Here is a 25888-nt window from a genome sequence, read left to right as displayed (position 1 = left end):
TTGAAAAACCAACCAACTGGTACACATACTTGTTGTGGAAGGTTAGGTAACTGTGCAGTTGCTTGTAGACAGAGCTTTTCAAGGATTTTACTAATAACAAGAATGTTGGAGATTGGTCTAAAGTTAGACATGTATTGGTCTAGATTATTCTTTTTCAGTAACAGAGTAACAGTACATTTGACAGAAGTGGGGAAAACACCAGACTCTAGGGAGGCAATAATAATATGCAGACGATCACATGCTAGGCAGGGCAAAATATATTTAAACAGTTTTGTGGGAATTGGATCAAGAGAACAGGTGGAAGATTTATAATGAATTAACCTGATTTTCATTTTGATCCTGATAAAAGAATGCAGGAATGCATGGATATGTGTTATTATAGATATGTCTTGGGTTTCAGTGAAAACTGGGTTACTGGCTAGATTTTTTTGTCCAGAAATGATAGGAGTCAGCATGCTGCAGTATGAAGAACTTACACACGGCCAACTCTTTAGTTTGGTGTTTATTGTAGCTGCAGTCATAATAGTGGCTATCCTCATAATTAAGATGAATGATGTCTGGCACCAGCACTGGTATTAGCCTCCAAATTCAATTCAATTCAATTCAGTTTATTTTGTATAGCCCAGAACTCACAAATGAGCTAATAGTGTTTCTCAGCAGTGAAATAGGACACCCCTAATGCCCTGCAGAAGCTAAGACAGACAGTGAAATATAACTTTTCCATACTGCCCAAACCACACGGCTCATAGCAATGCCTGGATCTTCTTTGCAGCTGCATTTTTCTCAATTGTTTACTGCTTTCAACCTGTTTTGTTGCTGGGTTTTTTTCAACGTACCACACATGCAGGTTAAAATCTAGAGCATTTTGTTCATGTTCCATACCAGTTTTCTCCAGTTCTAAATATCTCACACCTGACGTTGTTATATTTAGTGTAATGGGGCCAGATATTGTCCCTTGGTTACCCAAGTGGATTCAATCAGCCCAGATCATGTGATGTGTCATCATCATCACATGTGTTTTTAGGCTCAGAATGAGTGTAAACAGTGAAGATGTTGACTGCAGTAATATCACATATATTGTTATTATTCCACTGTGGCCACGGTTAATTGGTTTCTTTATTAATTCATGCACATCAGGTTCCGGTGTGTTTCTGTACCCATTAGGGCCTATAGTCTCAGTTGTGTGCCTACAGTCATTGATGCTCTTACAGCAGGTGAAGGAAACTGCAGCAGAATATGTGGGTAAAAAGCAGTAGAAAGATAAATAGTAATGGTACAAATACATTGTAGAACGTCATCAAAGTGTTAAAATACCACTATGATATATGAGCATAGCTATCTAGTATCAGTGCAGCAAATCAGTGTCAATCTCTGTATTGAAACAATGTGGAATTGGAATGTCCTTATAAAATGTAATAAATATAAAAGCAAAACAGCACCATTTGATAACTTTCTGTTCTCATCATCAACAATTTGTTCCACATCTTTTTTTCAATTGACAATAAAAGACAACCTTTGCAACTGCATTTGTATTTGATGATGTCTTAAAACGAGCAGAAGATAGAAAGCAGTTGACAGCGATGCACTCTGCGAGGAGCAGCTGTCAGGTTACGGTAGCAGGTGGATGTGATGGAGGTGCTGCTTTTTTGAGTGTCTATGAACCTTGATGCTGACAATTTTTTATCCTGAGGCGGCTTGTAGAACTATGGCATTTAGGGCTGCTCCCCTATGTCCTTCTCAATGGAAGATAAATCTTGAAAGCACCAATTCAATTCTGTGATCGATGTTTTGAGCACAGTCACATGTTCATAACCACTGTCCACTCTTGGTACTGCTGCCATGTCTAGTGTCTGTCTGGCAAAGCCTCAGTGGTATATTTTGGCACACACACACACACACACACACACACACACACACACACACACACACACACACACACACACACACACACACACACACACACACACACACACACACACACACACATTGCTTGATAATCCAAAGGACATTTTGTTATGTGAAATGTTGCAAACCTCCTTCATTCTCTTTCTCTCTGTCTTCCCCTCCCTCCAGATGGTCACACGAACAAAGAAAATGTTTGTAGGAGGATTATCAGCCAACACAGTAATTGAAGATGTGAAGCAATATTTTGAACAGTTTGGCAAGGTAAGACCATTTAGAGTGTTTGGGCTGCTCTGTGTTTGTGTGTCTTTTCAAGCTTCAAAGCAGGTTGGTGGGTTTAGTGCTGCAGTTTGAGTTTTGAGACAGGCTGCTGCTGGTTCTCTCGTGAGATTGATTTCCTGGTGCTTTGTAGCAACACTGTGTAAACTCAGACAAGTGAATGAACCTGGACACTAGTCTGTCATTAAATGATTTATGTCATCCAGCTGTCCAGAGTCAGTTTAACATATCCTCATTTAAGGTTCATATGATATTTAATCATTGTAATTTATGATTTTTGTGTTTTCTTCCGATCGTGCCTACACAAGCACCTGCGGTGTTTAAGCAAATAGAATTACTTGTTTAGGTTTAGGAAAAGATCTGGGTTTGGGTTTTATATTAAGTACTGAGGAGGATCAACATGAGCAGAAGTGGGAGGAGTGGCTAATACACGCCCAGTCAAAGCCAGCAGTAAGAGCATAGGGCTTTGAAGCAAATTTTGCCTAGAGGCCAAACTGTGGATTTACAAGGGGGCGACTGTGACTCAGTGGTAGAGCAGGGACAACTTCCAATCAGAGAATCGGCGGTTCAAGCTCTGGCTTGTCGATGTGTCCTTGGGCAAAAAATTAACCCCTAAGTGCTCCCGCAGGCTGTACCAGCGGTGTATGACTGAGTATGAATGGTTAGAGAGAGTTCTGTTGGATAGGTGGCACCTTGCATGGTAGCCCCTGTCATCAGTCCATTAACCATTTACCATTAACAACTTCCAGGTCTGTGACGTGATGCTATGGGGGCCAAAATGCTTTTCCTCACAGTCTTATGTTGAGAAAGAGACGTCGGTAACTCAGCGGTGATATTTGTTTGGGGTGAATTGAATTCCCTGTACGAACACTTAAATATCCATTCTTTAAACCATTAGGTCCTTAAAGATGTAAAAGGCACTACTAGCTGAATCCAAAGTTATATTTATTTATTTATTATTTATTTCTTAATCAATCATATGTAAGAAGATTAAGTCTGAAACCAATTCTTGCAGGGCTAAATTACTAGACACATTCACATCAATGCTAACATTAACATTAAAGCTGAAAAACATCCATGATCACACAGGCTCCTTCATATGTTTCAAGTGAATACCGACTATGATCCAATCCTTTCATGCAATAGTCAGTGAGTGTCAGCAGTAATGGCAGTACCACTAAAGAAGCCAACATATAAATCAGCCAAAGCATTAGTCTCTGATTGTCTGAACAGCATTCATTAGGTGAAGGGCATAGACTTGTAGCATACAGTATATCTTTGAAAAAGCTTTTAGACAGAACAGCTAGCACTAGTTTAAACTAGCTGTTAAATGAGGCTGAAATACTCAAGTGCCTCAGTTTTCTCTGGCCAACTCTCTGTGGAAATGAGAAGGAACACATCAGAGAAGGTCAGTGAGGGGTGAAAGAGGAGTCCACAGGATTAATGCTGCCAAGAGACTACCATAATTTCTATGTATGTATTCAGTGTTAGTGCATGGATGTGCATGCACACAACAGTGTGCCTGCTCCCTCACTGTTCTGCACTTATAATTCCTCTCAATAATTTGGCAAAGTAGATAGCTTTATGATGTTATTTTATGAGAATTTGTGTAAGGATAAAAACGGTGTGCAGAATGGAGCTTAAAAGAAATAAAGCTCAATTAAATTAAGCACAAACTTATTGGGCTTGCTGTCTCATTCTGCTTTCAAGCTTTTGTAAATTACCCAATAATTTAGGTGTGCTGGAGTAGGTGGTTATTGGTAAATTAACTGATTTAAAATCAAAATTAGATGAAAGTGATGAAATATGTGCAGTTTTTTTTATTTAAAGAAGGATTTTGACATAGAGAACCATGATGTTCTCCTGTCACAACTATCATATTTTACTTTCTCCTCTGATGCCATTAAGTAGATGAAATCCTATCTAACAAACAGGAAGCAAAATGTACGTATAGGCAATACTCAATCAACATACCTTAACTGCAACATTGGTTTTCCTCAGGGCTCAATATTGGGCCCTATTTTGTGAGTATTGTACATAACGACCTGCCTTTAGTCTGCCCATCTGTCAACATTCAAATGTATGCTGATGACACAGTGAATGCTAAAAACAAACAACAGGCTGCAAACAAACTAACTGCAGCCATGTCCCATGTATTGGAGAGGTTGAGAAACTCATGTTTACAGCTGAACATGATCAAAACTGTCTGTATGCTCTTTACAAGGAAACTCACAGAGACTCATCTGATGTTTTTGTTTAAGAAGAAAAACTCAAGGTAGTGTCTGATTTCAAATATCTTGGAATCATCCTAGATTTCATTCATTTAAAAATCATGCTAAAAAGGTAGTTGGTACTATCAAATTCAACTTGGCTAACTTTAGGCATATAAGACCATACCTAACAACAACTCTTTATGCGTGCAAAGATTTTCTCTAGAATTGTATCATTTAAAAAATGTAGTGTTTCTCAGATTGATGTCCAGCAGAATTCCTTATTCAAACTGAAGAAAACATGTATCCACAAATATGAATACAGTAAAACATTGCTGTGGTAATATCTCTGATTTTCTCTGGTTCTTTCTGGTTATGCCTACTTCCTTGGCTGGCGCTGTTGCAAATGCTGCACTGCACTGTGTGTGTAGTTTAGAACACGGGATCTGTAACTTAAGGTCCTCTTCTGATTGTGAGAACACATTTCCGAGGACCACCTTCCTGAATGAATCAGAAAAAAACACAACATGTCAAACTGGGCTGTAAATATGTAAAATAGCACTTTCAGACGTAATAAATCTAACCAAAATTAATATTTGGCTTGCCCTCACCATTACTGCCTGCCATGAATGAATGAATATGAATCCCAATATAATGTGAACTAGCAGACTTCGAAGCCTACATTGATCAACACTACAGCCAGTACAAAATGGATACAACTAAACCAAAACCAATATATTTATAAAGAACCTGGTTTTGTGTTTTGTCTGTTTAAGGCATTAAGCCACTGTACTAAGTGTCATAAGGACTCCATAGCATCTTTAAGATTACGAGACTGATTCATTTTGCTATCAAATTTCCCTCAAGGAAGGTGTTGCCATGTTATGAGCGACCTTGGCTCAGTGGTAGAGCAGGGCCGTCCTCCAATCAGAGGATCGGCGGTACGATCCCTGGCTCCAGTAGTCTATGTTGATGTGTCCCTGGGCATGACATTTAACCCAAATTGCTTACTCTGTCTGTGCGAGTGGAGTATGAATGTCAGTTAGTCCTGTTGGGCAGGTGGCATCAGTGTATGAATGGGTGTGAATGTTTCAGTGATCACATGTAGTTTTTAAGCGCTTTTGGTGGTTGAAGGACTAAAAAAGAGATATACAAGTACAAGTCCATTTATCATTTATGTTAAGTTCTGATAATTAAAGTTAAAACTTTCCTTTTCCATAGCTTAAGTTCAATACAAACCAATGATTCAATTATTTACGCTACATATGTTAAAGATGGTGGAATGTAACAAGGTACAATGACTCAATTACTGCACTTAGGTACAAGGTTGAAGAACTTTGTTTGAGTATATTTATTTTATGTTAGTTCACACTTCTACTCCACTACATATCTGAGTGTAATATTGTACTTTTTACTGCACTTCATTTATCTGACAGATTTAGTTCCATTACAGATTTAGATTACATGTATAAATATGAATAAACTATTAACTGATTTTGTATTTTCATAGGTTTAACTATCCAGCAGTAAATAAAGTCATTCAAATGACCTTCACCTTTACCAGCTGTAATATTCAAGTGATGTACACATGAATGCATCAATAATTATAATCCAATTATAACATCTATATTATTCTGCATAATGATTACTTTTTTATGTTTGGTTCTGTAGGTATGTTTTAATGGTAATACTTTTCAAATTTTCTTTGCGTTATATTGTTAATGCTGAACTTTTACTTGTATCAGAGTATTTTACACAGCAGCGTTGCTATTTTTACTGCTTCCACCTCTGTATATTAAAAGTAGTGAGTTTTTTTACTCCCACATTTCATTTTCAGATACAGTTCATGTAGTGTCCTGCGTGCACTGTTTACCTCTCAATCATCTGCTGCTGTCTCTCTCTCTCTTTTCTCCAGTGTGACTTTAACAAAATGCTTTCGCGCATAATTTCCATTAAAGATAAAATGAGTTGTTCAACACACAATGTAGGCTCAATTCTTAGCCTAAACTCTCTTCTCTGCATGGCATTTTTTTCTTACCGGACCTGTCTACCATGAACGCTGTGAGTCTCTCAGCTCTGACCGTCTGACAACCTCACATACAGTTGGTCTAGACCAGTGTTTATTTAAAACCATACTCTGGGCTAAACTGAAAGCATTTTGCGCTAAAGCCCTGGCAAAATGACCTTGTGACGTGGATGCATCTCCGTTGCAAGCAATTCCATGAACAACCCCCTAGATGGGGCTTCAACCTCTCAATGCTTGAAGAGCCAGAACTTTAGAACGTTTTAAGGAGAGAGTCGGCATCACAAGTCCTCAACACGACTCTGGGAACTGCAAAAACAGTTCTACGGTGAAAAATATTTCATACTCATCCTACAAGAAGAAAACAGAGAAAGCACATGAAATTAATCTAGATTTACAAATCAAAGAGTTAGAAAAATGCTTATGCAAAAACTGCAGAAATTGTAAATTAAAATATTCTGACATAACAAATAACAAAACACAGTTTCTAATCCAGCAATTTAAACATAAGCATTTTAAATTCACTAATAAATCAGGTTTATTTTAGCAAATAAACTTGACTTCACAAACAACACAATACAAAATAATAATAGAGACCTTCCTGCATTAACAGCTGAAACATTAGATAAACCATTTGTGGACACAACACCTCACAAAATATATTTATACTGAGACAACATAGTACTCTACTCCGGAAAACCCACAAGTTTTACTACAAGTAACCATGAACTTATTTAGAAAATGAACCACATTTTACTAGAAAACAAAAAAAAAAGAATTAAACCCAGCACATTACAAAAACACTTGGAGGCCTTGGTGTACCACATACTTCATATCCAATCATTTGCAAATCATAACCAAATGGTCTTAACCATGCCATTTATCAGCATCTCCATAAAACGCTATAACTGCTGTCAGAATACTATCATGGCTGCATGGTGTAAAACTCACAAAATAATTAACTTAACATGCACACCCTGTAAATACACACCAATATGGAATAACCCAGATTTCCTTCAGGATAAAAATACACTAAATTTCATCAAATGGAAAGATAAAAGTATCACACAGTCTATCCAAATCATAATCAAATAATCAAATTCCCTTTCTTTTGAAGAACTGGCTAAGAATGACAAAATAGACCACACATTTTTTCAGGATCTACAACATTCATTCATTCATTCATTCATTCATTCATTCATTTTCCCTTACCACTTATCCAGTTAAGGGTCACAGGGATGCTGGAGCCGATCTCAGCTGTCAATGAGTGTACACCTATCACAGGGCAGACATATAGAGACAAACAACCACTCAAGCTCACATTCAGAACCCACGCTGACACAGGGAGAACATGCAGACTCCACACAGAAGGCCGTCTGGTCCGGGAATTGAACCCGGTCCCCTCTTGCTGTGAGGCGACAGTGCTAACCACTACACCACTGTGCAGCCCATCTATAACTCAAATCAGTCATAACACATGATTTCAACATCCATGCTAGTTTGAAAATTGTCAAGCTCAAAACACCTAGTAAAATCTTCTCCAGACTGTACAAACTTATCAACACTGATCAGACATTTTTTCCAATTGTAAAGATTCAGACATGTCACTTGACAATGACTCCTGGCTCAATGAGAAATGAACTAAACCTTTAACTCAAGCAGCACAAAGTAAAATCTAGAACACACACCACACGCAAGAAAATGCAGCACTTCTCACCCACAAAATAACTAAAAAGTATTTAGTTTTGGCTTGTCTTGTATATCCTGTCATGTTTGGCTTCAATAGGTAATAAAGATAAATGAATACAAATAAAAAATACCGCATGATGTTTATTTAGTAAATTATGGTCCCATATAGAGTCAAACAGACCATAAACGAAAATAGATCAAAAGTTCGTTAAAGGTCATTTTTACATTTGGTCCTTTAAAAAAAATCTTATTCAGCATTCGGTTTTGCTTAGCTCCACCCTCTGGTATCACTTCTGGTTGCAAAAAAAAACAGATGGCTATGGCCAAAATGCAGAACTCAAGGCTTCAAACAGCATTTCACAAACCACTGGGTGATGTCACGGAGACTACGCCAACTTCTTATTTACAGTCTTTGACGGCACATACAAGTGTTCATGTGTCGGGTTAGAGAGAGGGAGGCCGTGTGCTGTGTGGATTCTGTTGCAGATGGAGGTTGTTGCATTGTGTAGTTGTGTGACTGACCCTATTGTTAGGGTATTAGCTTTGGTGATGTGTGTACAAAGCGTGAATAGCCCAGCTGATTGCCTTGACTTACATCCATGAGATCTTGTCCCATATTGCTACCAGGTATTTTGCACACTAGGGATTGGTTTCATTTCAATTTAAGAAAGGGTCATGGCTTAGTCATTCTTTGTAACTGAGGGAAGTTCTTCTCCCTTGCCTTCTTATCTGAGACCAGCTCATTGTATTGAGAGGCCTTTTGGCATGTGAAGGACTTTGCTCAGCTCAGTTCAGTCTGGTATCTACCTGACCTTCCTCACATCACATTTCCACAGGGCACGTTCCACTTTAATTATCTGTACATAAGCATGACTCATGGTGGAACAAAAATGTTTTGCACTCTACCTGCTCTGTGATTTTGTTTTAATCAAGTAATTTGCAGCTTGATTAAGTGATGGCTTCTCACTCCACATTTTGGAAAGTTAATCTATCCACTAATGGCACTTCTTTCTGATTGCTTGGAGTCCTGGGGTGAGTGCTGAGATGACTGGGTCTGATGGAGAGGGTGGAGCTTCAGAATGACTTCAGAGAGACAAGTTGGGATCTGCTGTTACTTTGTGTGTCTAGACCAGCCATAAGCGAGGCTGTTTCATTTTAAACCAATGCACCATTCCGGATGTTTTTACCCAAACCTTGTTCTGCATTAGACCCACCCCAAGTTTATGAAAAATAAAGAAAAAAAGAAACAAGCATTGCATTGTTTTTTTAAATGAAAACAAACTAAAATAAACTAGAATTGCACTTTTTTTTGATGAAAAACTAAAATAAGAAACTGTTTTTTTGTAAGGGAAATTGAAGTTCTGCACAAGACCTGAACCTGGCTCATACCTGCATAAATAAGATGTGCATCAACCGAGCGCTTTGGACAAATTTGAGACCCAAACCCAACAAGACCAAAGCTATATCTGCTTGGTTCCTGAATTTTAGCTCACCAGGCTAATGCAAAACATTTCTCTATGTTTTCTCTTTCCCTCCTCACTGGGCATACCGTATCTACTTGCAGCAGCTGACACTCACTCATAGAAAGACAGAAAGAACATAATGAAGTACATTTAAAGGTAACCAATCCGAGCTAAACCCTTGCCTTAACAACATGGTAAGAACTGTCAGGTAAACCATACATTCTTCTTTTTAGCCTTTATTTATTTCATATTAAAAGCTGAACTGCAGCTCTTTACATTTAGCAGTGTTCGTGTAGTTTCTGGTGCACACCAAAGTACTGATAGCAGCATCCAGAAAGCTGTATTTTCTGTGATTAGGGGTATGATGATAATGGGCTGAGTACCATCAGCTGCACCAAAGTACCTGTAATGATTGCAAACAATGTATTTTCCTGTGTCATGCTTGGGATAGTTACTGATGCATTTGATCATTTGCCATGCAGCAAATAAAAGGTCAGCTGCATCATAAAAATGACTTCCCGTTCAACCAAACTGCATTGTGAATTATGTTTCGAGGGAAACAGATTTAGTCTTGGATTACGTTTACTTTTGACGTGTCACCATTACGTTTAAAATTAGTTTCCTCATAGGGAAGAGGACTGGTTGGTGGATGGATTATAAAACACAAGGCTTTGACCGAGGAGACTGCCGAATGTGTCAGAATGTGTCCAATATCCACCAAGACAGATTCCCAAGTAGTAGTTTTGTTGATAAAACCTTACCGCTTACAGGTTTTGTTATGTTTTTTGTCGGTAACCATGTGGTTTAAGCTGTTTAAAATTCAACTCTTATCTGGGAGAGAATATGTTTGCCTCAAAACCTTATTGGAACGCTGTTTAGTTGTATGGAAACGCAATTATAATATGTGACAGCGGCCGTTGTGTCCTTGGGCAAGAACCTTAACCCCAAATTGCCCCATAAGTTAGTTAGAGTTCTGATGGGCAGGTGGCACCTTGAATGGTAGCCCCTGTCATCAGTGTATGAATGGATGTGAATGGATGAATGATGACATGTAGTGTTAAAGAGCTTTGACTGGTTGGAAGACTCGAAAAGTGCTACACAAGTACAGTCCATTTACCATTACCAATTGTTCACCTTCTTAAATTGATAGGGTCATTATTATGGCAGGCAATTTTAATGTGCACATTGACAAACACTATCATGACCACACTGTTGACCTTCACGCTTACCCCTAATGTTGAATTATCTTTGTATTCTATGCTGTCTTGCAGAAGCGCACAGTATACTCTCACTTCTTCACTGCCCATTCTGCAGCTACATTTTCATCCTGTTGTTCTTGTTCTTTTTCAATATTAATGATAATGACATCATCACAATAGCCAACATTCTAACCTGGTCCTGTTGACTTAACTGCTGCATTTGACTATTGATCCCTCCATCCTGGTTGATTTGCTCAGCTTGGATTTGCTCAAACAGGCAGTTTAAGGTTGTCATATCCAGCTTTGTGTCCTCATCTACCCCCATACTCTGTGGAGTCCTTGGTCCCATCCTTTATTCTTTATAAATGTTACCTAAAAGCAACCTGTTTACTCAGTTCAAGTGCATTTCTCCCCACTGTACGCGGACGACATACAGCTGTATTTTTCAGTCGTGCCAAACAACATGTGTTGGAGGCATATTTTTTGTTTCTATTACAAATAATATTCTTTCAATTTGTTTATATATATTTGGGATCCAAATATATTATTTTGACTTGATGAATGTATGGTAAAGTCTTATTCTGAAAAATTCTCTTTTGGAACTATAATTGTTATGATGATGATTAGGTGTGATAAGAGGAAGGGGTGGGACTTTTTGTTTTTCCCTTGTGTAGAACGGGTCATCGTTACAGTCTTTGATCTCATTTTAGAGTTATTATGGTTTTGTTAAGTTTGTTGAAAGTTTAAATAAATAGATAAGACGGCAATGGAATCAATGTCTGCAGAGTAGTGATTTGAACTGTTTAACGTGTGAGTCAAGAAACAGAACCCTGTAACATGGCTCTAATAAGTATTTAAGAACAAAGAATAGGCCACAACAACACGGGTAATATCCATGTCACCTAAACCAAGGCTCTTGTTGTTGGTGCTGATACATTTGTCTCTGAAGTGAAACCCTGAATCTGCCCTGTGGAGAAAAATGTTAAACCCTCCACAGGAAACCTGGGTGTGTTCAAGACCCAGAGTCTGAACTTTGACCCACACATAAACAAGATTGTGCAAACCTGCTTCTTCTTTAACAAAATTATCAACCAGACATCTAGAAATACTAATCCATACTTTACTTTTTTCACTCCCACAGTACTGCAGTGCTCCTTTCTCCTGTCTTAACCAAGCAGCCCTGTCCTACTTCCAACTCAATCAAAATGCTGCAGCCAGGCTGCTTACCAAATCCATCCATCCCACCAATCCTTCATCCCTTCACTGGCTCCCCGTTAAGTGTATACTAAGGTGTTACTAAGGTACTGCTTATCACATACTAGACCATACATGGTCTTGCCCATCATACATTTCCAAACTCTTGCATCCCTCTAAGCCACTAAGCCACTCAGATCATCAGAGCAAGGTCTCTAATTCACACCCCGTTCAACTTTAAAGACCAACTTGCCTTACCAGTAGAGTGTCATTCATCTGTCTTCTATATTTGTATACAGTGGGGCAAAAAAGTATTTAGTCAGCCACCAATTGTGCAAGTTCTCCCACTTAAAAAGATGAGAGATGCCTGTAATTTTCATCATAGGTACACTTCAACTATGAGAGACAGAATGGGGGGAAAGAATCCAGGAAATCACATTGTAGGATTTTTAATGAATTAATTGGTAAATTCCTCGGTAAAATAAGTATTTGGTCACCTACAAACAAGCAAGATTTCTGGCTCTCACAGACCTGTAACTTCTTCTTTAAGAGGCTCCTCTGTCCTCCACTCGTTACCTGTATTAATGACACCTGTTTGAACTTGTTATCAGTATAAAAGACACCTGTCCACAACCTCAAACAGTCACACTCCAAACTCCACTATGGCCAAGACCAAAGAGCTGTCAAAGGACACCAGAAACAAAATTGTAGACCTGCACCAGGTTGGGAAGACTGAATCTGCAATAGGTAAGCAGCTTGGTGTGAAGAAATCAACTGTGGGAGCAATTATTAGAAAATGGAAGACATACAAGACCACTGATAATCTCCCTCGATCTGGGGCTCCACGCAAGATCTCACCCCGTGGGGCCAAAATGATCACAAGAACGGTGAACAAAAATCCCAGAACCACACGGGGGACCTAGTGAATGACCTGCAGAGAGCTGGGACCAAAGTAACAAAGGCTACCATCAGTAACACACTACGCCGCCAGGGACTCAAATCCTGCAGTGCCAGACGTGTCCCCCTGCTTAAGCCAGTACATGTCCAGGCCCGTCTGGAGTTTGCTAGAGAGCATTTGGATGATCCAGAAGAGGATTGGGAGAATGTCATATGGTCAGATGAAACCAAAATAGAACTTTTTGGTAAAAACTCAACTCGTCGTGTTTGGAGGAGAAAGAATGCCGAGTTGCATCCAAAGAACACCATACCTACTGTGAAGCATGGGGGTGGAAACATCATGCTTTGGGGCTGTTTTTCTGCAAGGGGACCAGGACGACTGATCCGTGTAAAGGAAAGAATGAATGGGGCCATGTATCGTGAGATTTTGAGTGAAAACCTCCTTCCATCAGCAAGGGCATTGAAGATGAAACGTGGCTGGGTCTTTCAGCATGACAATGATCCCAAACACACCGCCCGGGCAACGAAGGAGTGGCTTCGTAAGAAGCATTTCAAGGTCCTGGAGTGGCCTAGCCAGTCTCCAGATCTCAACCCCATAGAAAATCTGTGGAGGGAGTTGAAAGTCCGTGTTGCCCAGCGACAGCCCCAAAACATCACTGCTCTAGAGGAGATCTGCATGGAGGAATGGGCCAAAATACCAGCAACAGTGTGTGAAAAGCTTGTGAAGACTTACAGAAAACGTTTGACCTCTGTCATTGCCAACAAAGGGTATATAACAAAGTATTGAGATGAACTTTTGTTATTGACCAAATACTTATTTGCCACCATAATTTGCAAATATATTATTTAAACATCAGACAATGTGATTTTCAGGAATTTCTTTTCTCATTTTGTCCCTCATAGTTTAGGTATACCTATGATGAAAATTACAGGCCTCTCTCATCTTTTTAAGTGGGAGAACTTGCATAATTGGTGGCTGACTAAATACATTTTTGCCCCACTGTATGTGTACTTTTTTTTATAGCTGTTTGTTGATTATTTTTCTGTATCGCTATTTTGTGATGTACCTTGCATCTCTGCTCCTCATTAGCTCCAGTAGTTAGTGTGTGTGTTCACACAGCATGTTTTCATTTTTTTGGGATCTTAAATATTAATAACATGAACAAGTTGTTAAAAAAGTGTCTGTGGTATTGTAGGCTGATACTGAAAACGCTCGTATTGTTAGAATTATGACAGTAAATTGGCTATGTGGGTCGAACCCCCTCCTGCCACAAGCAGTAATGAAAGGAGCACGATAGGATGTGGAATTGTACTTCCTTGGGCAATCAGTTTGAAGAGAATTTACGCAGAGAGCCTGGCTGTGCTCCCGGATTAATGTCCTACACCCTCATTTAGATCTGATCATGGAACAGTCTCCTCAATTAATCCACACTGTATTTCTAGAAGCTTTCTTTTTCTCAGACTTCCTCTGATTCACATGCTGTGCTTCCATTCCTCCTGAAGCTATCATAGATTTTCCTTGAAAGATGCTGTCTTATTTTCAACAGTCATTATGTCATTATTATGAGACATTTCTGTTGCCTCTTCTTTAATGATGCAGAGCAGATTTCAAGTTAAATTTGTGTTATTTAACATAAACTCTGCCATATCAGAGAAACAAGTGCATAAATTAAAGGATGAAAAAGAACATGAGAACAAAAAGAGGTAACATATTTTGTAATTTTGTAAATAAATCACATGAAAAATGCCCATATATTAAAATGTGACCAACATATACTCTATGTTAATCTAAATTATGATTAGCATGGATCTTTGGTGTAGCGCGTGTGGTTTAAATACACCCAATTGGAGTGGGTCACCTTTAATCATGGAGTGCTAAACTAAGATAAGCCCTGACACACATTTTTTTGGATGATAGAACAAGGTGGTGTTCGCTGAGCTCTCTGGCTCCTTTGTGGCCACTCATTTGATCCGTGGACTTGGCCTTGATTTGTAACCAGGGAGAAGAGATCTGGTTTGGAGCAGTCTCTAGGTCAATTATCTTTAGTGAGTGCATAGCAAATCTCATTTTAAGTAATGATTGCATGCAGTGAGCAGGGAGGATCCGTTATAAGCTGTTCCCCCTGATCTGCAGAGGTCCACTTTGAGGACGGAGAAAAATTCAGCCCGGTGTCTTTACTGTTTATGGCCTCATGGACAGGCTGCTGCTTCAAGGCTGCTGCACAGCTCATTGTTGCTTTCTAATTGTCTGGCACTTGAAACTGGTCTAATACTACTCTGTCAGAGCCCTTTATTTCAAGAAGGGAGATTAATAGAATGTACTTTTTACTTTTTTATAGTCTCACAAAATGAGCATGGTCAAGTTGAAGATGAGAAAAGTTTAAGTTAGCAACATATTACAAACATCGTCCAACCCTGACTGCCGTCTCTTCAGGCCTCCCTCCAATGACAGTCCTCCAAAGTTATTATCATGGACCTAAACAATCAACAAGGTAGAGCTGCTCTTCTTTCAATCAGAAGACCTGCCGGTTCCATCTTCGGCTCCTCCAGTCTACATGTGGAATGTGTGTGAATAGCTGAATGTTGACATGTAGTATACAGCGCTTTGAGTGATAGAAACTACAGAAGAAGAAATAGACCAGAAAGCAGCTTGAGGAAGCCTCATGTGATGAGCAGTGGACAGCTAGAATACACTCAGGCTGGTAGATAGACAGGCAGGTAGGTAGACCGACAGTTAGATAAACAGACAGGTAGATAGACAGGCAGGTATGAAGACAGGCAGGTAGGTAGACAGGCTGGTAGATAGACCGGCAGGTAGACAGGTAGGTAGATAGACAGGCAGGTAGGTAGATAGGCAGGTAGGTAGACCAACAGTTAGATAGACAGACAGGTAGATAGACAGGCAGGTATGAAGACAGGCTGATAGATAGACAGGCTGATAGATAGACAGAAGGGTAGATAGACAGGCAGGTAGACAGGTAGGTAGATAGACAGGCAGGTAGGTAGGTAGACCGATAGTTAGATAGACAAACAGGTAGATAGACAGGCAGGTAGACAGGTAGGTAGATAGACAGGCAGTTAGGTAGACAGGCTGGTAGATAGACAGGAAGGTAGATAGACAGGTAGGTTGACAGGTAGGTAGATAGACAGTAAGGTAGATAGACAGGCAGGTATGAAGACAAGCAGGTAGGTAGACAGGCTGGTAGATAGACAGAAGGGTAGATAGACAGGTAGGTAGACAGGTAGGTAGATAAGCAGGCTGATAGGTAGACAGGCTGGTAGATAGACAGGAAGGTAGGTAGACAGGTAGGTAGATAGGCAGGCAGGTAGGTAGAAAGGCAGGTAGATAGACAGGCAGCTAGGTAGACAGGCAGGTAGATAGACAGGCAGGTAGGTTGGTAGATAGACAGGCAGGTAGCAGTCCACTACCCCTTTCATTACATTAGGGCCGAATGAATTGATTGGACGGGCCGAATGAATTGATTGGAGGGGCTTATAACAGATTTGTGACAGCGACAGATACAGGATTTTTTTTCGTCTGAGCCTTTTATTCATTGATTACTGTCATGATCTCATGAGAATTTCAAGAAAATATCCCAAAACATTTTTGAGGAAGACTACTGACCCTTCCTTTAAACAAACAGAAATGAACCATATGTTCTCCATACTTTACACAAAATGGGGTAACAAGTTTGTCTTTGCAGTCAGCTGTGGACCTCCAGTAATGCTGTGTTGTTCACACCACAGAGGGTAATCTGGGCCTACATTTCTGGCTGCTGCCTGGTGCATTGAGCCATGTTGGCCAGTGGGAGGCGTGTTAAACTTGGGCAATGTTTAGCACTCATCTGCCTAAGACTGCTGCCCACCCAGCCCCTAGCTTCCACAGTGGCCTGCCAACACATCCCTGCGATGTCACACTCCATTCACACTGGCATCACCAACCGCAAGAGTGCCTGTTTTTTTGAAGTGACACAGAGACATTCACATGTTGGTATAGTTTGATATTTCCTCGTTTTAATTTAAATGCTCTTGAAAGTTTTCTGGGTGTTTCCAGCAAGTTTTGTCGACATTTTCAGCTGACTTCATTATAGTCCTCTTTAGTATGACATTAAGCTTATACCAAGTGATCATGCTCCTTAGAGCAGACTGAATAAGATTCTATCAGTTTTAAATGAATACAAACTAATGTCATGTCAACACTAAACCAGCAGCCACTCTAAAAAACACTAGTATACTGGTGCGCACTTAGAGCACAGAAGAGCCTGAATGTGACCTTTTGGAATATAAATGCTATGCATATACATGTTGTCACTTTGTTTGTAGAATGCATGTCATTGAATGTAATAACAGTGTATGGAGCATGGAAGATTGGGAGATGGAGCCTGTTTTACACTCACCATTTAAATCACTGAAACACACATTTTGTGGAGGGTGTGTGTCCAGGGGGCAGGTTTGGGTGTGTTTCTGCCTTCTTCTCCACAGCTGTCTAGGTGCTGTAGCAAAGCTTTGGAAGAAGTGTGCATCTGTGTATCGGTGCACACTCTGCCTCCCCATCACACCTAATTCTCTCTGACAAAAGGCCCTAATGGCTCAATACTTTAATGTCTGTTCAGAGTAACTGAAGACAAAATCCTGCCCGCCATCTGCTGCAGCTGCAGATGCTCCTCTCTCAGTGAGCTGAACGCATTCACTGGTGAGTGTTTTAATTTCACGTTGGCGTCGGGAGACCTTCTCCGGAACAAATTATTCCAAATTATGACAGAGGACCTCTCAAGAGTCTTCTCTGTTCCCTCTGTGGAATACAGCGCCTGGATTAACCTTTGTGTAGAGTCAGCCTTGGATCTTTGTGTGTGTGTATATGTGTGTGTGTGTGTGTGTGTGTGTGTGTGTGTGTGTGTGTGTGTGTGTGTGTGTGTGTGTGTGTGTGTGTGTGTGTGTGTGTGTGTGTGTGTGTGTGTGTGTGTGTATAACACATGTCGACAGGGGAAGGTGATTAGAGGAGAGTGTCCCAGCCCCAATCCAGCTCAGATGTACACAGTCCTTTGTGTCCATCCTCTAGGGACAATCTATTTATGGTAACAGTATTAACTGAATGTACACCATGATGGTATGTGTACAGCATATTGACCCTCATATTAAATGCTCCATAGGGCAGCTCTTTGATCACTCACCATAGTTTCGTTTACATGAATTATAACGTAATCAGCACATTCATTACACCTTATTCAAAGCCTTATTCAACTAAATGTATCCTTACTCATCAAAATGCCATGCTAATTAAGCTAAATACTATGAAGCTGTGAAATCTTCATAGTATTTTCAAAGTACAAATATATTGTTTCAGTTTTAAAGCTGCACACTGTAGTTTTTGGCTTATTTTACTCACTTGGGAGAAAAAGTTGATCTTTTTCGGTCTATTTTCAGGGGCGGATTAATCCACATTTGGTGCTGTAGTTCAATGGTGATAAAGGAACATGTGACCCAGTGCAACACTGAGGGTCATGATGTGTTTGTAATATTTTTTGGAGAACAATGGAACTCTTTGCATACATACACAATACTTCTTAGTTGATACATTCACTGTTGGCTACTGCATAACGTGCTGTGCACTGCATATAGTATGCACTTGCCGTTTAATTAGTCTCAACAGTACACATAAAAAAGAGGCTTAATGCACGTCAAACGAGAACACAGAGCAAGAGGTAAAGCATCCTCGTCAAAGAGCATTTCTGCTCCGCATGCACAAACATGGTATAGCTACAACAGGGCTGTGATGAGTGGAAGCTCCACCCTCCCTATGCACTCACAGCTGCTCATCGTTCACTCGTTAAGTTGACTTTTGAGACTTTGGAGGCAAAGATGGAATACAGTGGCTGATGTCTCCACAACATGATAATCTTCATACACTCCCATGAATGTGACCACCATCCATCCATCCATCCATCCATCCATCCATCCATCCATCCATCCATCCATCCATCCATCCATCCATCCATTCTATCCAGCATTCTATCATTCTAGCGTTATATTTAGCATTATGTCTAGCATTGTATCGTTGTATCATTCTATTTTGCATTCTAGCGTTCTATCTAGCATTCTATGGTTTAATCGTTCTATCTAGCATTCTATCGTTCTATCGTTCTATCTAGCATTCCAGCGTTCCATTGTTCTATCTATTGCATTATCTATCATTCTTGCCTTTCATCATTCTGTCTATCGTTCTATTTAGCATTCAAGCCTTCTAGCGTTCTATCTAGAATGTTATTTAGCATTCTAGCGTTCCATCATTCTATATATTGTTATATCTATCATTATAGCCTGTTATCGTTCTATCTATTTTTCTATCTAGTATTCTAGCGGCCTATCTCCCACTTTTTTCGTATTCTAGCGTTCCATTATTCTATATATTATTCTATCTATCATTCTAGCCTTTTATCATTTTATCTAGCATTCTAGAGTTCTATCATTTCATCTAGCATTCCATTGTTCTATCTATTGTTCTATTTAGTACTCTACCCATCTATCATTCCATCTAGTATTCAATCTATCTATCGTTCCATTGAAGAGGCCAGTGGGTTCAACTGAGTGTGATTTACCAGGACCTTTAACTATCTACATTATCATAATGCTTCATTAGACACTATAGAGGACATCCACCAAGACAATATAAATCTAAATGTCAATGAGACGAGCTGAACTGATAAAACTCTTTCAGGAACTGTTCTCAAGACCCATAAAGGCACTAAGTGGTTGAACTCTATTTTTACCCTGTGCCTGGACGATCTTAAGATAAGACTTTGGGTCACTCTTGGGGTCACTACATGTTTAATGACCCCACCTTTCTGGGTTTTATGAGCATCCCTCTTCCTAAGGACAAAGAGAAGCATCCAATTGTAATAAACAAGTTAAAGAAACCTCTCTGTCTGCAGGCTCAAAGGCCCCTTTGAGCAGAAACCTCTCCACAGGCTGGAAGGACTTCCAGCCGATATGAGAAGCAAGAACCCGTAGAAGTGCCTTCCATCACTTGTTTCTGAAAAACTACAAATATGATTGATTGACTTTGAATCCTGCAAGCCAGATTTCTCCCTCGTGACTCTGCTGGTTCTGCCTCTTCTCTGGTATTCTGTTCCCGGTCTGTAAACCACGGCCATCCTGTGCCGTCTAATGTGCCATGCAGCTCAGACCTGCGATCACCAACGTGCTGAAGATTAATTCCAGCAACTATTGAGAGCAACTGACTCTTAAACTGGCAAAGATGCCCTAATGACCCCTGCTGCTACAAAGGAAGGATTGATAAGACGACTCATCCTCATGCCGAGAGATGAGGACGAGGAAGAACGGTTCAAGCCGAACCTCAGCGAAGAAGACGGCCAGGTTACGAAGACATCAGAGAAAGCCGAATCAACTGCCACTGAGCGAGAGATGGAAGCGTGTGATTCAACAAACTACAATCATCCAACCAGATGCAGAGGCCTTCAGAGGAACAGCCACCATTCCATGCAGCTTTACCTCCAATCTGCCCATAAGAGCCATCAGGTGAAACAATTCCATCTCCAGATGTAAACGAGTTTGATGTTCCTAGGCCAAATCAACTTCACAGTCCCGCCCCCCAGAAACCACACCAGTCTCCACTGGATACCACTGCCCCAGCTACCTGGACTATCTGGATCAGTCATGGTTGGAGCAGCAGCAGTGTCATTGTGAGTCAGAGAGCCAGACCCAATGCTGATGACTTTGCCTAGTGAGCTGCTATCTCCTGAAGGCCAACAGCACACTGACAGCCAAATAACTGATTTCACAATTTACTTCAGAAATGCCAGGCCTTATTCAGTGAATAGTTTATTATCCAAATTCTGCTAGCTAACAGTTGACCCAATTAGAATCCATAAAACACAATATATCTCCTCTTTCACAGGTACAGAGCTAATTAAGACATTGAACTCAAGGGATGAAGTGCTATTTTGTATACTGTGGGTGAATAAGTTCTTCATTAATTCACCTCACAGCAATTAATGCTAATTGGTAGTGCAGGTAGCATGTTGGGATGGCTTCAACTGTGCCTCATGTTTCGCCAACCATCCCCTTTCATATGAGCAGAACTGCTGTGTCATGTCTAAGAGGGTAATCACAATACAATCTTCACTTGTGCTCTGGCTCTGATAACTGAACATAATGAAGCTGTGAACTGTTGTTGTTGTTGTTTAGTTGTGAGGAAAAATGTTCCTTACAGATAACACACAAGTCACATTGAGATTGAATCTTCTTGCACCCTGTTTCTGCCATTGTTTGTGGTAACGACACATTCTCAAAGTCACATCACTGTTCAACAGAATGCTGACAGCTTCAGTAACACAGACCCTGTGTGTGGCACTGCTACAGTATCCGGCTGTCAGTCATGTCTCTACAATGATTTGAATGCTAAATAGTTGCCACAGTGCGTTGCTGCAGTCACATTCATCTGGACAAGCGCCTTTCTGAAATGCCGTGCACCCATCTTTGTTATGTCTTGGCAATAATTACTGCTAGCTCTTAGATGGTCTGGGTCAGTAATGCAATAAGATCACTTTAAAAATGCCACCTAGCTGCTGCTGAAGAGCAACATCACCCCAGAGCTCACACAAACAGGAAGTGCTTGGTGTAATTGGTTGTTGCAGCTGGGTGTGTCCTTTAACCTTTGCCTGCTCCAGTATTTCATGTTGACAGTGGTCCAGCCATTTCCCTTATTAATAAACACATCCATCCAGACCCCAACCATATGCAGCGGTTAGCACGTTGGAGGTGGCCTTGATGCGGTAGAGATCCTGAAGACTAAGGACCCACAGACTGCTGAAACCATGCACTTCCTGCCATCCAAGTGAAAAGACCTTTCCTTTCACTGACACTGGACGGAGGTGAAAAATTACACCAGTTTGCATAATATCTAGAACATCTATCTATTTATTGGCTTCTTTTAAATGATCAGATATTTAAGTTTAACGAGAACTTAAAGATTTACCCGAGATCCATACATTTTGCTTGCTAAGAATGAAGATGCACTACAGTTTTGAGTTGTAGCATAATTTTTTATCATAATTCATGTAAAAGATGTTAGCAGCAAACAAAAAAAAGTATAGCACAGTCAAAGCTTGAACCTTGTCTCTTCCATCCTTATCATTGTCTCATGTCCCCTCTCTGTCTATGAAGGTAAACAAATACTTAATAATAATATGATTCACCACACTCAACAAACTCCTTGTGCCTTTCATATGTGCACATTTGAGCAGCATAATGCACATTTCCATCACTTTAAGTGGACACATTCAACAATATAAAAATGCTATTTTTAACACTTTCCTGTTCTGGATTACTCATCTGAAGTGTTATTCCCTCTTTCAGTCACCTTGGGTGTATGTGTGTTAACTTTAGTTTGCAATATCAAGTGCCACATAATGGGAATTGCTACATTTGAGCTTCCAGGTAGAATTGAATTTGTTGCTGCAACTGAGTCATAATATAAGTCTTGTTAGAATAGTTAGGGATTCTGTCCACTAAATCACTACAGGGTTTTAATTTTTGAAATGCATACTGGAAGTATTACATTTGTATTGTTAACATGAAAAAAAACATTTAACAAGGCCGATGGGAGCAGATCAGAAAGAAGGAAGCTTCATACTGAAGTCCATGCAACTGAGTAAACTATTAGCTACCCTCCTCTGTTGGGCAGTGAGATTTTGAGCCTTTAATTGTGTGATAAACTAGGATTACAAGAGCCAACGATGTGAACACTGTACACGTTTGAATAAACAGGTGTATTTAAACACTTAAATGATAACAACATTTGAGACATTGACTTTTTGACTCCATATAGGTTACCCAAAGTAATACAATAAAATGCCCAAAGAAGTTGTGAGCAGCATTCAAAGATGGCCCCTCCTCCCTGTTTCAACACCAAGGCCAGAGAGAGAGCAGCGGTGGTCGAGGGAGCTAGAGGATGCATGAAGACAGAGAGCAGCATTAGCAATAAAACAAAGCAGTGAATCAGAGAAAATATTTTATTTTCTGATTGTTTCACAGTGGTTACATTCTAAAGCACAAAAAATTAAGTTAATTTTATAAAAATGCTTACACATACACCGATTTTGACATGGTTATTGGTGCTTAACAAAAAACACAGTACAATTGTATAAGGAGTTTTATAAAATATATACGGTATATATATAAGAATAGGTGTGCTATTAAAGTGTCTGTATATCAAGTGTACAGCTGTGCAGGCAGTAATTGATTGTCCTGGGGATGTAAGAGTCCAAGTCATTGGGGCTCCTGGGCTGATCCGAACAAAACTGGGAATCAAGGATGGGAACTTCAAGTTAGGAACTCTGAATCGCTTAATAGTTTAAGTCACTGCATGTCCTGACATGACGGCGCTGTTGAAATTCCGCCTGCATATGATTTTGTTTCCAGCCTACAAATGTTGAAACAGAGCTAATACTCATTTCGGGAGGGCTAGAAGACGGCCGACTGCCAAATGAGAAGCCCTCGGTTAGCTAGCAAAGACCAAATGTGCTGATTGGTCTCTGCTCTATAACAAGTCACCGGTATGTCTCAATTATTCTGAGAAACAGTATGAACTATTTCTAGATATCCACATCCCGTTGAATAAGATAAACGTAGATATAGGTATGGCACAAGATTTATTGAGGTTTTTGCAATCGCAAACAAACAAACAATGTAAACCTAGCTTATGTTCACCAGATTGAGTCAAATTTGTTGTGTTACTAGAACAAAATCCTCAAATTCAAAAAGACTACTTCAGACCTCCATAACTGAACCGAACATGCAGCTGTGAGAGAATGATGTATATTAATGTAAAACAGTTTGGTTCAGATTCAGCCCATGTGTAAGCCCATGGTAGTGTAACAGAGTCCAGTGTTTCCTCCAGGTCAGCAGTGAATTCCTGCCCAGAGGGAAGGAGTTTCTGTATTTGTCTTTTTTTGCTCTTGTTCATGAGTAAGGGAGAGATGGAAGGGGAGATAGGTGTGGCATCAACAGTGATGTAGTATGTGTATTGGACTGTAGTGTTGAGCTGAGCCTGAAGGGAAAGCCCACTTTGGGCATCTGATAAGGATGCCGTCAGGATGGCTTCCTTTGCAGGTTTTCTGGGATTGTCCAATACAAACCATCTTGTTGTCTCTCTAATGAACACTGTTCAGGCTGACAGAGAAAGTGACTGCATTTAACTACCTCAGTAAGCCGCAGGAATTAGCATTGATTAACTGCTTGATGTAGTTAAGTCACAGTGTGCTTGAAGAGAGTGAGGCCAAGAGTGAGGAGATCTACTTTTCTTTCTCTGACATTCTATAACGTCCATTTTCACTAATAATGAGCCTTGGTTGGTCCTCAGAAAACCAAAAAAAATCAATCTCTCCATTTATTCGTAAAATATCTCTGAGAGTAATTTGTAAAGCAGGGTACATTTCAGTTTTAAGGATGATTTGTGTTTTGCTGCAGGCACATCTTTATATAAGCCCATTAGTACACTGCTCTGAATGAATCATTTTCATGTCAGTTACCTGCAGGCCAGCACATTGACATTCGCAATCATGGCTTCTTAGCCACTTGTTATATGGATGAGTGAGGACCCTGGATGAGGATTCACTCAGGGATTCAATAAATGTTCCCAGAGCTAAACTAAGACTGTAAGATAAAATGGTTGCCCTTTTAACTTAACTGGACTCAATGCTTTCTGTGTTTGTGCTGAAGAATACATGCATATGGTTCTATCTTGTGTATTTGGGAGAATGTTGCATAATGATCTTTGATGAAGATCAAAGGTTCATGATTGTCTCCTCTTATGCAGGTTACCTCTCAGGTAACCTGCTAAGAGACAAACTTGGTCTTGGCAGAGCTCTTGCTCCTCTTTGGATGACAGCATGGACGTTTTGTGTGTGTGCTTCCTGGGTAAACTGTGTCTGTCTTTCTCTAACAGACATTCAACTTTTGGAATGTATCTGAGCTAAACTTCTCATCTCTTCTCATTCCTACTCTCATAAACAAACTCTGCTCATAGTTGTGATGTGTTCTCTTTATATGGAAATATTAAAATAAAATATGAATTGATAATGAAGGACATACAGCCAGTTTATTTGTTTAGATGTACAACCTGTATACCTCTCTTTATAGTTTATATTGAAAAAAGGGCTTACCATTAACACCCACACAATCTTATCTGCGTGATAGCTGCACATATCAGACTCATCCAAGAACATTTTGGTATTCTTACCTTAACTCCATCTTCTTCTTTTTTTCCCCCCATACGGTGGGCTCTTAGTAGTGAGCCACGTCAAGAATACCTGTCCGGCCCCACATGTCCTGTATTGAAGATCCATAAAGGAAACTCTATAATTTCAATTGCTTCAGCAGCAAAATTAAGGGACCTGCTTGAGACTAGGACTAGGGACAAATGAGGAGAGCTGTTAATTCCGTGTCCCCTTAGGGTCATACTGTCACTAAAGTAGAGAAGAAAAACCTCTGTAACAGGAGGAGGTCAAATCATTTAAGAAGTTCGTATTGATGTTGTATTGTTGAACAATGGCATCAGTAGCCTGTTTATATGGAAGGTGATACCATTAGGCTGTATCAATATATTTAGAAAGATATTAGCCTATAATTCAAAACGGATAGTGTCAACATAATAATGAAGGGTCATTTATATGGGTTCTCAAACTAAAAATTGCTTTAAAGTGATGTTATATACATTAACGAAAACCTTAGGCTTTGATAACACCAGACTAATGTCATATGACTCTTACAACAAGTCTGGACCAATAGAAAGTTGGGTTTGTACCAAATTGATAATTCAAAAAAATAGTAGATTGGTGAATGTGGCAGGTTCTCCTTAATCACTCCTACAAGCCACTGAGGAACCCAATCGGTTCCTACGAGTGGTGTGATGGCTTGTGTAAGATGTGCTTTAGAAGAATCGAAAAAGCCATTGTATCATTTTGATAAGACATATATCATGCTTAGCATTGCAAGATGTAGGCTACAACAATT

At 39.9% G+C, this 25888-nt stretch overlaps 1 protein-coding gene across 1 annotated transcript in view; it reads left to right on the top strand.

Annotated features, from left to right (window-relative positions):
• The window catches only part of LOC129092308 (RNA-binding protein Musashi homolog 2-like), a 112154-nt gene that overhangs the window by 51530 nt on the left and 34736 nt on the right, over window positions 1–25888 (top strand). The window contains exon 6 of the mRNA XM_054600220.1: window positions 2074–2166. Coding sequence (XP_054456195.1) covers window positions 2074–2166 — 93 coding nt within the window. The remainder of the gene's footprint in view (window positions 1–2073; window positions 2167–25888) is intronic.

Source organism: Anoplopoma fimbria, chromosome 1 (assembly GCF_027596085.1).
Source record: "Anoplopoma fimbria isolate UVic2021 breed Golden Eagle Sablefish chromosome 1, Afim_UVic_2022, whole genome shotgun sequence".
Lineage (NCBI taxonomy): Eukaryota > Metazoa > Chordata > Actinopteri > Perciformes > Anoplopomatidae > Anoplopoma > Anoplopoma fimbria.
The sequence above is the reverse complement of the archived record's forward strand: the minus strand, read 5'-3'. Positions and strand labels throughout refer to the sequence as shown.